This window comes from Cyprinus carpio, chromosome A7 (genome assembly GCF_018340385.1).
Source record: "Cyprinus carpio isolate SPL01 chromosome A7, ASM1834038v1, whole genome shotgun sequence".
Lineage (NCBI taxonomy): Eukaryota > Metazoa > Chordata > Actinopteri > Cypriniformes > Cyprinidae > Cyprinus > Cyprinus carpio.
Genome location: NC_056578.1, coordinates 39,647,635 through 39,664,726, shown reverse-complemented (window position 1 = coordinate 39,664,726; position 17,092 = coordinate 39,647,635). Strand labels below are relative to the sequence as shown.

General features: G+C 34.9%; 1 protein-coding gene across 9 annotated transcripts in view; it reads left to right on the top strand.

Annotated features, from left to right (window-relative positions):
* LOC109108429 (Kv channel-interacting protein 4-like) overlaps positions 1–17,092 on the top strand; it is a 188,129-nt gene that overhangs the window by 136,980 nt on the left and 34,057 nt on the right. The window contains exon 1 of one of the 9 annotated variants that reach the window (XM_042761145.1): positions 9,021–9,762. The exons of the other annotated variants lie outside the window; for them this stretch is intronic. Within the exon in view, the coding sequence (XP_042617079.1) occupies positions 9,663–9,762 (100 nt within the window). The 5' untranslated portion in view covers positions 9,021–9,662. Of the gene's footprint in view, positions 1–9,020; positions 9,763–17,092 lie in introns of those variants that run through there. 9 annotated transcript variants of the gene reach the window in all.

Below are 17,092 nucleotides of genomic sequence, written 5' to 3'. Positions count from 1 at the left end.
AGGGAAGTTAAAGGACGTACAAATGTACATTTACAGCCATCCTTCAAATCGTGATGACTGAAAACAGATGATTCTGTGACGACACTCTTTCAGTAGAGAGGATCATGGTAGTGAAGTGAAGGATCGGTGCAGGAGTGGTGTTAGTCCATGTGTAAATCAGTGTGAAACCAAATGCTCACACACCGGCAGCAATCAGTCACCCGTCAGGCCCGAGACCACTGCTCTCACAGCCATCTGCTGTCCTTCTGTGTGCACTGTGCAGCACGCTTTCAGATGTATGCTTTCATGGCTATAATATGAGACTGCATGACTGTCATTGAAAATGTAGGTAATATGATATATTATCTGCACATATAGGCAGTGCAACGAGTCATTGTCCAGGAGAGTTGTTTGGATGTTTTGGGTCAAGATGATCCTGCAATGATCCATTTCAGCCACTTGGTGGCATTACAACAATACAGCAGTTGTATGAGATTCGGTTCAAGTAGTGATTTAATGCCTCTTAAGACTGTTACCATGCCAGTCACTCCTCATCTCCTTACCTATTCATTTCTAATATTAATTTCACAACATGTCCTCAAGGCTGAAATTACTACAGTGTAATGCATGGAAAAATAGGGGGAAGATGATAATGCCTTGGCATATTTGATGTGTTAGCATAAACTACAATTTCACAGCATAAAATTGCATTTTAGGATCATGGTTTTGACTTGCAAACTAGGATTTTGAGTAGATAATCTGTTGTCCTAAAAAAGTAAAACAAATACTACTACACAGCAGTGTTATTTTAGAATAATTTTATTTTATTAATATGTAGATTTTTATTAGGTTTTAATAATTGATTTGTAAGATTTATATATTTTAATAATCTAATTATATTTAGATTTACATTAGATTTTATATCACTTAATAATATTTTATTAATATTTTGAATTAATTTTGTTGTGAAAGAGGATTAGGGCCAAGCAATAATAAAAAATAATAATAATAAAACCATTTCGAGATTAAAGTCATTATAATGCTAGATTAAACTCGTTAAATTTCAAGAAAAAATGGCGAAATAAAATGTTGAGGATTAAATCATTAAATTTCAAGAATAAAGCTGTTGTGTTTCGAGAAAAAAAAGTTGTTAAATTTTGAGAAAAAAAATCTAAATTAAATGTTGTGAATAAACTTATTAAATTAAGAGAAAAAAACTAAATTTTGATAAAATAAATTGAAATAAAATTTTGAGAACTTTAATCTCAAAATTATTGTTGCTTGGCCCTAATCCTCTTCCATATTTTGTTGTATATTTTCCAATGTTTTAGTCTTTTTTTTTTTCAGTTAACAGTTTATGCTATTTCAGGTAACGTTTTTATGGTTGTATCCTATTTTATTTTATTGTGCTCAAACAGATTCTGCCACAATAATAATCCATAGGTGTGACTGTGTGTGTGTGTGTGTGTGTGTGTGTGTGTGTGTGTGTGTGTGTGTGTGTGTGTGTGTGTGTGTGTGTGTGTGTGTGTGTGTGTGTGTGTGTGTGTGTGTGTGTGTGTGTGTGTGTGTGTGTGTGTGTGAATGTGGGCGCAGGTGCGTGTTTCAGTCCAGGTTGGATGCTGTGACTGAAACCAAATTAAAGCGAGATGAGAAAAAATGAAATGAGAAAAATAATCCTGTTAACAGAAGGAAGTTCAGTTTCACATGCTGAGCATAAATGCAGATTTAAAGCTATGGAAATGTGCTTTTGTCATCCACGTTTGATTTTAACGACAATGCATTTAACCTCAAGTTGATCTGTGATGACAGTTCTTTAAATTAAAATATAGAAGATCTTATATAAATAACAAATAATTTACTGTAGGTGTGCATATTGACAGGTCATTTGTATCCTAATCAAAACCACATTTTGTGTAGATAATTTTTTCTATAGGCATCCAGTATATTTCTGCCACTAGTGGATAAATATCATTCAAAAGCCTTGTGCTTGTCACATCGATGACTCATATTTCTTGAGTCTCTTTCTTCTTCATTTGCTGCAGGCAGCTTGTTAAATGTGCACTCATGCCAGAACAGATAAAGTTATTCACTTCTGGTGCTGGGAAAATGACTGATGTCGATAGATATGTTTCATATTGCACATTTTGCAGCTTATTTCCATTGAATTAGGTGACTTTTTTCCTTCAGTAGAATTTCAGTAGATTTTTAGCTGAGACCATGTTCTTTTGGTGATTCATAAAATGCAAGTCAAAGGCTGCACTTTTTTGAAATGAGAAAAAAAAGCATGTCAAGGAACACAAAATTAAAACACGTGGCTCCTTATGATATATTGTGGTCTTATGAAGCAAAATGATTGATCTGTGCAAGAAACTGAACATTATTTACAACATTATTACCTATAACACAGAGCCTCAGGCAAACGGTCCGGAGTGATGTCTGGTTCACGAACGAATCATTCTTTTGAACCATTTTTTTTTTTTTGGTGGACTAGTTGAACCAATTGCTTTAGACATGTAAAACACCCATGTTTGGGTGCTTTAATATAATTGCGTTTACATCATGTCATTGTTCGATTATGTAAACAAACTAGTGAATTGAACCAGTCAACAGAAACGAACTGTCCAAAAGAACCAGTTCACGGAAAATAATCATATTTCCCTGTTTCCTGAAGCTCTGGATTACAGGTAACGTTGTTGTAAATAATGTTCAGTTTCTTGCACAGACCTATTGTTTTGCTTCATAAGACCTCAATATATGTTCAGGAGCCTTTTTTTTTTTTTTTCTTGTCTCTATGCTTTTTTTGACTCTCAAAATGACGGTAGCCATTGACTTGCAGTTATGAATCACCAAGGACCAGGGTTTGTCTTAAAATCTTCTTTACTGTTCTACTAAAAAAAAAGGTCACCTATAATAAATCTTGGATGGCCTGAAGGTGAGTAAATTAACAGCAAATTTTCATTTTTGGGTGAACTATCCCTTTAAAGGTTGCACTGGAATATTTTGAGGAAATATTTAAAAAGTGAAACTTGATATGTTGCTCCAGATGAAGAAACTGGAGCAGCGGCCACAAACACATAGTCATTATCTGTTGTCATTTTGACTGATAAAATGGGTTTCTGTCTGGATATGCTGCTAGTTGATAATATGTCAGATTGTGCATCTTTCTCATTCCTTGTTTGTGTTTCAGTATTTAGTTTGTCATTTCCGATGCTTTTGTCTGAAGTCATGTCATTTCTATTCTGCCCTGCTCTAGGTTGTCCTTTTTTTCAGCTTGAAGAAAATTATAGTAATTTGATCGGTCATTTATCTTCAATCCAAGTTTTTTGACCATTTATTTTTCACAGGTGATGGAACATAAATGCTTTTGACATTTAAAAGCTACTCATATATCTGTGCTGACAGCACAACAATCAAATGCCATGTAATTTTCTTCAAGTCTTCCTGTCCTAGAAATGTCAAAAACGCTGCGTCCTAACCAGGTGTAAGGCGAAAAGTTTCTAGCGATAAGTAATTTGTGTCCATAATACATTGAATGCCATTCTGAGCGTATTTTATTTAAAGACCCAAAATCTCCTCCTAAACGCTGACAAAGTTAACAATCAGCAATTTGCAGTCTTTCTTTTCTGGTGAGGTAGAAAAAATAACATTAACAAAAAGGAGAAATAATGGGATATAGATAAAAAAACAGACTAAAAACCCCTTGCAATTCTGAGTTTATATGACTTTTTTCCCCTTGCAATTCTGAGTATATATCTCACAATTTGATCTTTATTTCTTGCAATTCTGAGGAGGAAAAATGTCTAAATTGCAAGATATAAAGTAATTAAAATAAAATAATTCTTAGGAGAAAAATTCAGAAATGCATGAAGTTTATATCTTGTAATCCTAAAATAACTACATTTTATCTCTATAATCATGAAATAAAACATCAAATTATTAACTCAGAATTCTGTCCATCTTGCATTTCCTACATACTATCAATCTCAAAATCCAAAACTTTTCTACTCTTCTTTTCTCAGAATTGTAAATTTAAATACAAATTACAATCTAGCATCTCTCAGTTCCTATCAATCTCAAAATTCACAACCACTATTATTCATACCTTCTAATATCCAAAATCAGCAGTCCAGCCATTCTCATGGGTCACTATTATTTCTGGTTTCTTGTTATATATAAAAAAAAAAAAAAAAAAAAAAAATCACAAAATCCTTCCAATCATAGCAATCCAGTTCAAATGAATCTCATGGATACACTGATAGATGCAGTGTAGTGTAGTGCTGTGTTTCCAGACAAGCGTTTTGTTTCTCAAGCCGATTGTAAGCCATCTGTCAGTGTAGTGTAGTGCTGTGTTTCCAGACAAGCGTTTTGTTTCTCAAGCCGATTGTAAGCCATCTGTCCCAGCCAGTTGCAACACATATAATTCTTTCCAACCACATCAGCCGGCTGTGCTGGACCAAAACCACACACTCTCATATCAAATATCAATTTCAACAACCATGCTTATCTTACTGAATGTTGCATCATTTGCATCATGTTTGCATCAAATAACAAGGCTGCAGCTTTTTGTTCAGACCACCAGGGTCCTGCTTGAACTGAGGCAGTTAAACCCTGATTAGAGCCATTACAAACTATTGTACAGAGAATTTAATAAACACATTAGAGGACACTTCGGGTGGCAGGTAGAGAGCTAGACACCTGACAACTTCTCTCAAGCTTTGTGGTCTGTATGCTGTGGGCAGAAACTGTTATTTCACCCTCAGTTGTGTATTCAGCAGTGCTCAGGGCCGCCATGGTTCACAGGCTTTGATTGCTTACATTTCACGCTCAGTGCTTTTGTGGATTTGAGGATATTTTTTAAATATCGGAAACCAAAATTTCTTCCTATGGTATTGCAAATATTGCCATAAAGTATGTAATTATAGCCTACCTGAGGCATGGCACAAATTACATCATATTTTTACATTGTTTTAGTAAACATTTGAAAGCACTTGCATACATTTGACACTTTTAAAAGACAATAGGGTGTTAAATCTAAAACGTGATACAGCTTCGCATGATTATCAGAACACAAAGGCTCCAGTTTAATTAAGTATATGCTCAGCGGGTTTCAGTGTGAAGGTACTGTGTTCATTTACACATGAGCAGCTCATGATCCAGTGTTTTCAGTATCTCAACGCAGCTCGGTTTGCAGTAAATGTTGTTCCAGACGAACTCATCTCTGAAAATGCTGTGAGTTTGGGTTGCAACCAATTCACCACTTTTGCCATGGGTGTCATTTATAAATCTGTTTCCAACAAAGAAGCAGCTCTAAGGGCTCCTTTCCGCCAAAATAAAAGCTTGAAGGTTTAATGTTTATTTATTTAATGAAAATGAAAAAATTCAGACATTGTAATTCAATGATTCTACAATTGTATAATTGCATTTACATAATATCTTAATGTAATAATAAAATGTAGTGCATCTTTTTTCTCTCAACACTGCCATTTTGACCTTGTGTTACTTATATTCATTTTCCAGAAGCTATGGTACTTTATTTTTTTCTGGTAAAGTGTATTACCCAAGTGTGAAGGCTTTTTTATTTATTTTTTTATTATTATTATTAAGTCTATATTATTCATGAAAAGGGGAAGTCTTAACCTTGGCAGGTGTGTGTGTGTGTGTGTGTGTGTGTGTGTGTGTGTGTGTGTGTGTGTGTGTGTGTGTGTGTGTGTGTGTGTGTGTGTGTGTGTGTGTGTGTGTGTGTGTGTGTGCGTGCGTGCGTGCGTGCGTGTGTGTGTTTTCCTCCACAGGCATCAATCAAAAATGTGCCTTTGCATAATGTAAAGGTGTGATGGTCTTCACTGACAGAGAGGTCATCAGCGCTGAGAATTGATGCCACCTTTGACACTTTAAATGAGGATATTGTTAAACAGTTGAATTGTGAGCAGTGTTTGTGTTGTAGGTCCTGGCTTGCCTCTCTGAATGTCAGTATGTGTGAATCAGGACAGCCTTTCCTCACATAACCCTCTGCTGGACATGCCAGGCTTGATAAGAGTCCCCACAGGACAGGGAGGCTTTGACCGTAAAATGGAAATATGTAATCTCTCGCCAAAAATCGATTTTATAACCCACAGAAATCGAAGAACAAAGAAGCATTCACATCTGAGACACATCCTATGCTTGGCAGAGATAAGAAATCGACCCAGTAAGGGTTCACCATCAACACTCTCTGACATTTTGCGTCACCTTTAAAGATGTCACAGAACAACAAACCAGAAAAGAAGGCAACGGCCAATAGAGTGAATGCTGTAGCTGTCAATAGAGTGAATGCTGTAGCCGTCAACAGAGTGAATGCTGTAGCTGTCAATAGAGTGAATCCTGTAGCCGTCAACAGAGTGAATCCTGTAGCTGTCAACAGAGTGAATCCTGTAGCTGTCAATAGAGTGAATCCTGTAGCTGTCAATAGAATGAATCCTGTAGCTGTCAACAGAGTGAATGCTGTAGCTGTCAATAGAGTGAATCCTGTAGCTGTCAATAGAGTGAATCCTGTAGCTGTCAACAGAATGAATCCTGTAGCTGTCAACAGAGTGAATGCTGTAGCTGTCAATAGAATGAATCCTGTAGCTGTCAACAGAGTGAATCCTGTAGCTGTCAATAGAGTGAATCCTGTAGCTGTCAACAGAGTGAATCCTGTAGCTGTCAACAGAGTGAATCCTGTAGCTGTCAACAGAGTGAATCCTGTAGCTGTCAATAGAGTGAATCCTGTAGCTGTCAATAGAGTGAATCCTGTAGCTGTCAATAGAGTGAATGCTGTAGCTGTCAATAGAGTGAATCCTGTAGCTGTCAACAGAGTGAATCCTGTAGCTGTCAACAGAGTGAATCCTGTAGCTGTCAATAGAATGAATCCTGTAGCTGTCAACAGAGTGAATCCTGTAGCTGTCAATAGAGTGAATCCTGTAGCTGTCAATAGAGTGAATCCTGTAGCTGTCAACAGAGTGAATCCTGTAGCTGTCAACAGAATGAATCCTGTAGCTGTCAACAGAGTGAATCCTGTAGCTGTCAACAGAATGAATCCTGTAGCTGTCAACAGAGTGAATGCTGTAGCTGTCAATAGAATGAATCCTGTAGCTGTCAATAGAATGAATCCTGTAGCTGTCAACAGAGTGAATCCTGTAGCTGTCAACAGAGTGAATCCTGTAGCTGTCAATAGAGTGAATCCTGTAGCTGTCAACAGAGTGAATCCTGTAGCTGTCAATAGAGTGAATCCTGTAGCTGTCAATAGAGTGAATCCTGTAGCTGTCAATAGAGTGAATCCTGTAGCTGTCAACAGAGTGAATGCTGGGAGTCTGTTCAATTCTTCATAATTTGTAACATTACATATGCATTTTGTACCCGTTTGGGCAGAAACTACGAGTTTATAAATATTCCTTATGATTCCCAAAGGCTAGTGTCTTCGTTTTAATAAAACTAAGCTATTATAGGCAGATGGAGGGGGGAAAACACAATGAGCAAAATTAAAAATGGCTGAAGGCATAATCTGCATAATTACATGAGCGACATTAATAACCCTACACTAAATTATTTGCTCCAAAAAAGGAATAAAATCATTTGGTATGAAACCTTTAAGCAGTTAGAGATATGGGAAATTGCTGAATTAACTGTGATACATGCAAATGGCACTGTTTATGAATTATGCTGGATAATGAATGTAAATCTTGTAAGACTGTGAAACTGATGTGTTAGTGTAATGTTACAATCCTTTGACATCTCTCAACTGAAGCTCAATGCATTGGCTGATATTATGGGCCAGGAGGTGGCAGCAGTCGTTCATTTTTAGGGAAGCAGAATTAATAGTGTTTTTTTTTTTTTAAGGATGCTAGAATGTGCTGTAGGAAATATAGACCACACTCTTTGAATGAAAGCTCAAAAGTAGTAGTTCTAAGTGTGTTTTGCACTGAATTTAAAAGTGTTAAGTTTGCTTAAGGGGAAAGTTGAAAATGACTTCTGTCATTATTTACTTACCCTTATTCCAAACCTTCATGCTGTTGTTTTTGTAATAGTGAAGAATCTCCACATAGGTCTGTCCATATGGTTGTGAAAAAGAAGTGCATTTCATTCAAAAATAGTACTTATTACAGAAATAATATACTTTGATAGAATATGCGTACGTGTGAACTGAATGTTTTCAGATGCCTATCTACATGTTTATTGCAAATGAAAATGCAGTATAGATTATATTAAATGCAATTAGGTGAAATTTATGATGTTTATTTTATCTACTCAAGTAGGATTTAAATACATTTGTATATGTAATTTCATCATTACATCTGTTGTTTTTGAAATATGGTAAAAGTGCACTGCCAACAAGCATTTATGATAATTTAAATATTCTTTAAAGTAATATTTCTGAATTTTGTGTTATGAACAGAATTGTAATAACACATTTGTAATAATGAAGTTGGAACTTAGTATATTTAAAATGATCATTTTAAATGTAATATCAAATAACACACTACAGTTAAAATTATAATCAAGTGCTTTTTTTTACGTGCTTTAGTCTGTAGTCAACACATCAAAGTAAGTGTACTTCTTTAAAGAATATTAAAACAATGATTTAAAAGTGTAAATTATAATTTGAAATTATTACACAGTGCATTTTTTTTAAATGTGTTAGACAACTGTTTTATTTCATTAAAATTATATAATCTGCAAATACAGCTGAACAAAAATATTTTTTAGATTTTAAGTACTCTACAAGTGTGCATGCAATACAATTAAGTGCACTTTTTTATGAGTTTAAATTATTGGTTTTGAGAGTGAATAATGACTTAAAATTCTGAAAGATTCCCACACAAAACTATGAAAAAACTATGACTTCCTAAGAAATTGAAATATTGCTTGTGAGTAACACAGACTGCTTTTATAGAACTTTTATAGCCTGTGGTTGTTGAACTTGAATGGATAAAAGCATCATACTGAAAACAATAACAGCTGTGAGGATCTGGAACAATGTGAGGGTGAATAAATAATTGCATAGTTTTAATGTGAACGGTCCCTTTAAGGCTCATTTAGCAAGTGCTCTTTAGCTGTTTATTGACCAGGACAGACTTCATGTAATCGATGCTGTAGGTTTCTAGACATTGTGCAAATAAATGCACAGTCAAACCATTTAAAGGATGAGTTCATTATGCATTGATTTTTGTTCTAGTTTAAACAGCATGTTGTGCTGAATTGCAGGTCATGTGACATGCCGGTCTGCATGGTGTAAATTAGGTGTGAATTAGATTAAACTGGTTTAAAGCGAAGGAAGTGAGGTCAGGAAGAGAGAGCGACTGAATATTACTTTTTCTTCACACTTCGCACATCTCTCCTCACCCCCCACCCACTCTCTCTCTCTCTGTCTCTCTCTGTCTCAGCACCCTCCTCCCCTCGTTGAAACCTCAGTCTGCGCACACATTTCAAATTTACGCTCGCATCTCTGACTCTTCTGTGTCGGGAGATTCAGATCCTGAGTGGTGAAGCTCACTCAGCCTCCCAGGCTGGATTTGCAGCGGGAGTGGAGCGCTGCACCACGTGGGTGCCTCGGGCTGCCCGGCCAGTGCTCGCCGGCGGCGGGAGGAAACTGGAGCGAGGAGGAGTTTGGCACGGGGTCAGGAGAGTCAGGCAGGTGGCATGAGCAGGAGCAGGGGGTCGCCGTAAGCACAATGTGGGAAACGGAGGGTCTGCAGACACTAGGCATCGTGGTGATCGTGTGCGCTTCGCTCAAGCTGCTTCATCTGCTGGGGCTTATCAGCTTCTCTGAGGGTAAGAGAGAGGGAGAGAGATCCAGACGAGCTTCGTGTCGAGAGTTTGTGCAGCGCAGATGTTTTTTGATGCCATGTCAGAATGACAAATTTGTTTCTAGATGTGTAAAAGAATTGTTCAGAAGTTTTAAATGAGAGGGAATGTATATGAGAATGATTGTGTACGAGGAAAGCTAAAGCTTTGGAGACAATTTGTAAGTGTTTATGTGAATACATCAGGAGTCTGTGTCTTTTAAGAGCCAGGTGGACATACAATAGATCTTCCTTCCCTCTTAAAAGTGTTTTAGTAGACTATTAGGCTTTATTTAAAATCAGTCGGTAACACTTGACAATAAGGTTTCATTTGTTAACATAAGTGGCCTAAGTTAACCTGAACTAACAATGAAAAATATTTTTAAAGCATTTAACATATACTTACGCACTAATAAAGTCAAAAGTTATCTGCCATCAAAGAGTATTTTAATTAATTATCATTTAATTAACTTCAAATTAATTCAACTATTCTGCACTGTAAAAAAAAAAAAATAACATTAAAGATTATCAGATTGCATTTTAGAAGAAAATGCGGTAAAACTTTAGAATAGGGAACACTTATTCACTATAAACTACGACCTTTCCCTCAATAAATTCCTAATTTGCTACTTATTAATAGTTAGTAAGGTAGTTGTTCAGTTTAGGTATTAGGTAGGATTAGGGATATAGAATAAATTCATGTAGAACAAGCCATTAATATGTGCTTAATTAGTACTAATAAATGGCTAATATTCTAGTAATATACATGTTAATAAGCCACTAGTTAATAGACCCTAAAATAAAATGTTACCAAAAATGCAGAACATTTTATTAGTTTAAAACTAGTTTAAACTTTCACATTTAATTCATTTAATTCAGTGTGTTTTCTGTGAATTTCTGAAGCTATTTTTCATTGTGCAATGAAATAGTTATAGGTTAGTGGGTTAGTTTTTCCCAAAATAAAAACTCAATCATCATTTACTAACTTGCAAAATGCTCTGAGGAACTAACTGAGGCCGTGTGATTCAGGCACTGTATCTGATTCTGAAGCTTTCTCATACATCAACATCTTGTACATTCAGATCTGCTGTGTTTATGACGAGAAAGAGAGCTCCTTTGGGTTACAATGCAAACCTGCTCACTGAGGAGAAAAACTTAACACAAACCTCAGCATAACAGGAAATATGAATGTGCAGAATCTGAAAAGCTTCATAGAGGACTTATAGTATATCATATAGCTGCTTTTGTGTTTCACAGAAGATAAAGAAGCGAAAGTAAATGTTGAGCCAAACTACCATTGTTGTGTAGGCATGCGTTATTTGGTCAATTACTGTTGTGATTAAAACTGAAATACCATTAAAAAAAGAGTAACATTTATAATGAGGGTATTTGACATGCATCTGCAATTTGTATTGCAAAGTTTCAGTGCATTAAGCAAATTTGTCCACATTTCCTTATGCAATATTGGATAGCAAGCTGTTAATTTAACAGAAAATTCATTATTGTATTGCATTGATCTAAAGCTGTATTTGTTGATTTTTCTTTGTCTCAATAAGATAAAATTGTATGTTTTGTTTGGAGGTTTGTTGTGAATATGTTGGGCGATTACACAATCACACAGGCTACGCTAATCTGGATATACTGTATGTGACCCTGGAGCACAAAACCAGTCTTAAGTCGCTGGGGTATATTTGAATATGATGACACTAGTCATGTGATGCATTTTGTACTGATATTGTACCGGTAGTCATATAACGGGAGTAGCCTGTTATGTGCTATTCAATCTCTTGCTAAAGATAAATGCTGTTTTTTTTTTACAATCTTCATATTACATTACTGCAAAGATGGCAGAAAATGCACTCGCAATTGCATCAAAACATGAGGAAAATTGCATTTTAGACCATTTATGGAATGGCGATTGAGTGCATCCTGGACGCACCAGTGGTGAGATATTTTGCTGTATAAATGATTGTGCCAGAAGAATAGCATGTTCCATTACTACGGGAGTCTTCAGACATCAGATCAGAGGCCAGAGATCATTACTCTTGTTCTGCTGATTAAATGCACCTCTGCGAGCGCAGACTCCGTCCAACAATTGTAGGTCTTGCAAGCCGAACCCAGTTTGCTTTTAAAATGCTTCATTTTCCAGGTAGTATTTTTCCGTGTCTCTGTGGGTTTATTTCAATGGCTCATTTACTGTCAGTATTAGAGGTAATAGGATGTCGGCTGAACAATGGATCTTATTACAAAAGTGTTTCTTTTCGTTTATGAAATGTCAAACACTTTAGCGTTTTAGGATTATATCACACTGTCTATCTAATGCCACTCTAAATGCCAACATCTTTTTCTGGCTTAGTCTGAAAGATGAACTTCCTTGCCTTGCTTGTGACATACTGTAGATGATATTTGCCATTAACCCCAGTCACAGACAGCTAGTCTTAGTAATTTTTTTTTATCTCTGATCTAAATTATGAGCTGACAGGTGTCACTGAGCCTAAATCACGGATCATTTGATCATTAAGACTATTAGTGCTGTGGAACAATAGCACAGACGACAAGAGGTTGCATCTAATCAGTGTGTCGGCGAAGATAAATGCTGTCCAGTTGACCTGCGCTCACACAGGTGGGCACACACACACACACACACACACACACACACACACACACACACACACACACACACACACACACACACACTTCACGAGAGTGACTCGGGGACTCATAAAGATCCTGTGTGCTGTGCCAACCATTAACACAAAGAACATTGCAGTGCGCTTACTTGTGGCCTTTGTCTCTGACATGTCTTTGTTAGAGATTTAAAGTCTTATAATAGAGGTCTGAGGATGAAATTAAGTTCAGAAGGACATGGCTGAGGATCTGTAGTAATAATCTGTCAGGTTTGTTTATTTATTTATTGAAAAAAATACATATTTAATGTATCTATTTTCGTATGTATTCATTTGTTAATTTTTAAATGTTTGCTTTAGTGTTTTTGTTTGTTTATTTATTTAGCCCACTCAGTAATCAAAGACAAGCAAAACACCTACAGGGTTGAAAAAACATTTATGCATGTTTGTATTTAACAAAATACTGTAAATATACTGAAAAACAGGAGTCCTTGTCAAATCTAGCAAAATGCCAACACGTGTCTTTCTTTATTTAAGAGAATTGTTTATTTTTTCAAATGTTTGAATTAGATTTCATTATTATTATTATTATTATTATTATTTTTCAATAAACTTTTCTAAATAATATTTTGCTAAAATTTGCATGGATGCACACATTTATTTATGGATCCCAATCAGTAATCAAAGAAACACCTACAGGGTTGCACAAACACAATTATCTGTTTGTTTGTTTTTGTTGTTGTTTGTTTGTTTAAATTAATTTATGAATTACAATTTATTTATTTATTTATTTGATTTATTTATTTATACTGCTTTCATATAATAATGGAAATGGCAGTGCTTTTGCCCTTAGTAATTGAAGACTAGCAAAACACCTGTCTGCACACATTATTTCTATAATATATATATATATATATATATATAATATATATATATATATATATATATATATATATATATATATATTTGACTTTTTTTAACCTTTTAATGTTTTTCTTTTTATTAAAAAATATATATTTTGCTAAATACTTAGTAATCGCAACAAAACACCTACACGGTTTCACACACTTTTATTTATTTAAAAATTACTTTATTAGAATGAATTACTTTATTTAACTAAATGGTTTTGCTTTAGTAAAATGATGCAAAACAGGACTGCTTATATATAAATCGTGAGTGGCAGCACTTCAGTTGAGATTTATTCTCCTGCAGACGGCAGATTTCAAATAAAAGTGCGGTGTTCTTCAAATATCTCTGAACTCTCAAACTTCAGAATGTGCTTCATCTCTGTTTCACCCTTCATCTCTTGAGAGTTGGATAAAAGCAGAAGGTTATGACTCCGGTTTAGTGCTTGGGTTCCCAGAGTTTGTGCAGTTTGCTTGTGTTTATTGTGAATATGTGCACCTTTCTCTGTTCTGGCTACAGATACTCAATCTGAACTGCACATCAAGGATTTATGCCATTTTTAATGTCCCAATTAAAATGCAGGACATCATGATAATGTTCTGTTTGCTATTCCTTTAAAATCTGTGATCTCAGTTCATGCCACTGCTACTTGCTTCACATTTTGTTTGGTCACGATTCAGCTGGGTCTGATCCCAGTGCAGGGAATTTCTGTCAGTCTGTGGCTCTGATTCAGCACATCTACTGTTGAAACTTGGATCCAATGTGTTATTTTTCAAGTCAGTCAAATCTCAAGTCTCAAGTAATGATCAAAACTCGACTTGCGCCTCAGGTTACAAGGTTGCAGTTGAGCCAAGACATGTCAAGTTTTAAATTTAAGACTCCAAAGGGCTTGCTGTAATTTTGATTTAATTTTTAATGCATTGCTTTTATTAAAAGTTATTATACTTGTGATAAATGCATTTTGGCACAAACCATAATAAGTAAACAATTAAGTTTACAACTTTGTAGACTCCAGACTCTCATATGACAGCAGCAGAGGCTTGTTCAGTCCCAGTGTCTCCTCAAGAAGACTTGTGTCCTTTGAACATTTAAGAGTGTGTTTATGTGTGCATTTGCAAGAATAATATGAGAACATCTGGAAACATTAGCTTATTAACCTGCTTGAGTATTATAGCCATGAAAACAAGGGTGAATTTAACAGTCTTTGTTCATGTGACATACAATAGACACTTAATTGCGTTTTGCAGTGAATCTCAGACTCTGTTGCAGTCTTGCAGCAAAGCTGCTTCTACAATGACTGACTAATGATGAAACAAAAGAGTGCCATAAATAATATGCAACATAAATGTCTTGTTATTTAGAATTTGGTTAACATTATAATACAACAAAATTATCTTGAGTTCTTTATATATCTTTCCTGGCCAAGTTAAGGCAATAGTTCACCCAAAAATAAAAAATTGTTACCATTTTATTCACCCCAAGACCATCAGATGTACAATAGTTTGTTTCTTCATCTGATCATATTTGAAGAAATGTAGCATTACATCACTTGCTCACCAATGGATCCTCTGCAGTGAATGGGTGCCGTCAGAATGAGTCTTTTTGGTGCATAGAAAAAGAAAACTAAAACTAGTACACACACAAAATTATAACAAACTACTAGTAATTTTCAAGTAGTAAAATCTGTTTTATTTCAAGTTATTACTGTCTATGCATTATCAAGAAAACTGTATATTTGAGCTGCTTACTTTCTCATTTGTCCAAGGTCACACAGTAAAAAAAAGGAAATTTTTTGATATCTTAGAACTAAATGGCATCTTTATCCACATGTGCAGTTAACACATTACAATTACAATTTACAACTTAAAAATGTGTAATTACAAGTACATTTAAATACATAACATACAATAATAAAAATAAAATAAATAAAATATAATTTAAACAAAAAACAAATTCATTTCAATTCACACATTAACCACACTTTAACCATTTTTTATGGAATTATTATATTTCAAATAAAAATGTACTTAAACCCTACTTTGAGTCTGAAAACATTCAAATTGCATTTAATATACATTTAAACAATGGTTACATTTGAATAAGTGTCTGAAAACAATGAATTCACTTTGCACTAAACTATATTCTTTGAAATATTATTTGTTTAAAGGGGTCATATGACGTTGCTTAAAGAACATTGTTTTGTGTATTTGGTGTAATGTAATGTTTTTACACGGTTTAAGGTTCAAAAAACACATTATTTTCCACACACTGTACATTATAGTTTCTCCTCTATGCCCCGCCTTCTGAAACACTTCGATTTTTACAAAGCTCATCGTTCTGAAAAGCGAGGTGTGCTCTGATTGGCCAGCTATCCAGTGCATTGTGATTGGCCGAATACCTCAAGCGTGCGATGGAAATGGTACACCCCTTACCAGGTTCAGGAACTTTCCTCCGTGAAATGCGCTGCACACATCTGAATATTTGGGTTGAACTGTTCTGGAACAGTTTTGTGAATAATACTTAACCACTGATTTTGCTTTCGCAACGAAACACACAGCGTCTCCACGACATGGCAACGGTGGCAACAATACTACAGCGTGAATCAAAGTTACGCCTTCTTTCTTTGCATGAACATTTGGGCGATGTTATGCAGATCTTCCCACACAGTGACGTAGACGTGGGGGCGTGTTAGAATGAGTCGTTTTAGGAAGTCGTGGCTGAGCGTTCACTTTTATAAAATTATATCTCTTTGGGTTTGAGACGTTAATCTTTGCGACTTTACAGATCTTCTGTATGCACGAACAGCTTTTAACACTCCAAAGATAAACGAAAACATGAAATTGCATCATATGACCCCTTTAAATATTATTTTCGGTATCACTTTATTTTAAAGTGTCCTTGTTACACATGTTACATGTACTTACTATTATAATAACAATTAATTATGCATAATTACATGCAAGTAACCCTAAGCCAAACCTAAATCCTAACCCTAACCATACTGTAAGTACATTTAGTTAATTAATATTACTCAGTACTTATATGTATAATTACATTGTAACAAGGACACCTTAAAATAACCTTATTTTTAAATATTATTTGTATTTGCATAATAAGTACTCTTTTTAAAATTATGCAAAAGTGTAAAAAGTCTACACTTTCTGTATTTATATATCTGTATTGTTATGTACAGTATAGAGTGTTTTTATATACAGAATATGTAAATAGAGCTCATCATTTTACTGCAGTAAGTTTATATTTGTATGAATGAGAAATAATGGGTCATATTTGTAATAACATTCATTTTTAAAATATTATCATTTTTCTTTGTAGATTTAAATTTCTGGATCTGGTTGATGTGACTAAACCTCACATTCATTTAATAATTTATTCTTTTTTAGCAAACTCTTATGATGTGGGAAGCTTTGATATAAGACATGATTTTTTTTTTTTTTTCTTTTCTTAAATCCTATTTTCACTTCATAGCTTTGAAGACGACGTGGTGCATGTGGATGATTACAGTCGCAAGGCTTTCCGCCCTTAATTCATTATTTTTCATCAAAACAATACAGGCAAATATCCTCCATCAGCATTTTCATGACTTTAATTAATGAACTAAATGTGGAGATATTATGCAAACTAATCCTGCACTGGCATACTGTATGATTATTCATAACAGGAAGATGCACAGCATCCAATATTTATGAGCTCACATTTTTGTAGGATAGTTTTTTTCTGCAATGTGCTTATCATTCTTAAGCTTGCTTGTTTGTTTTGTTTAGCTCT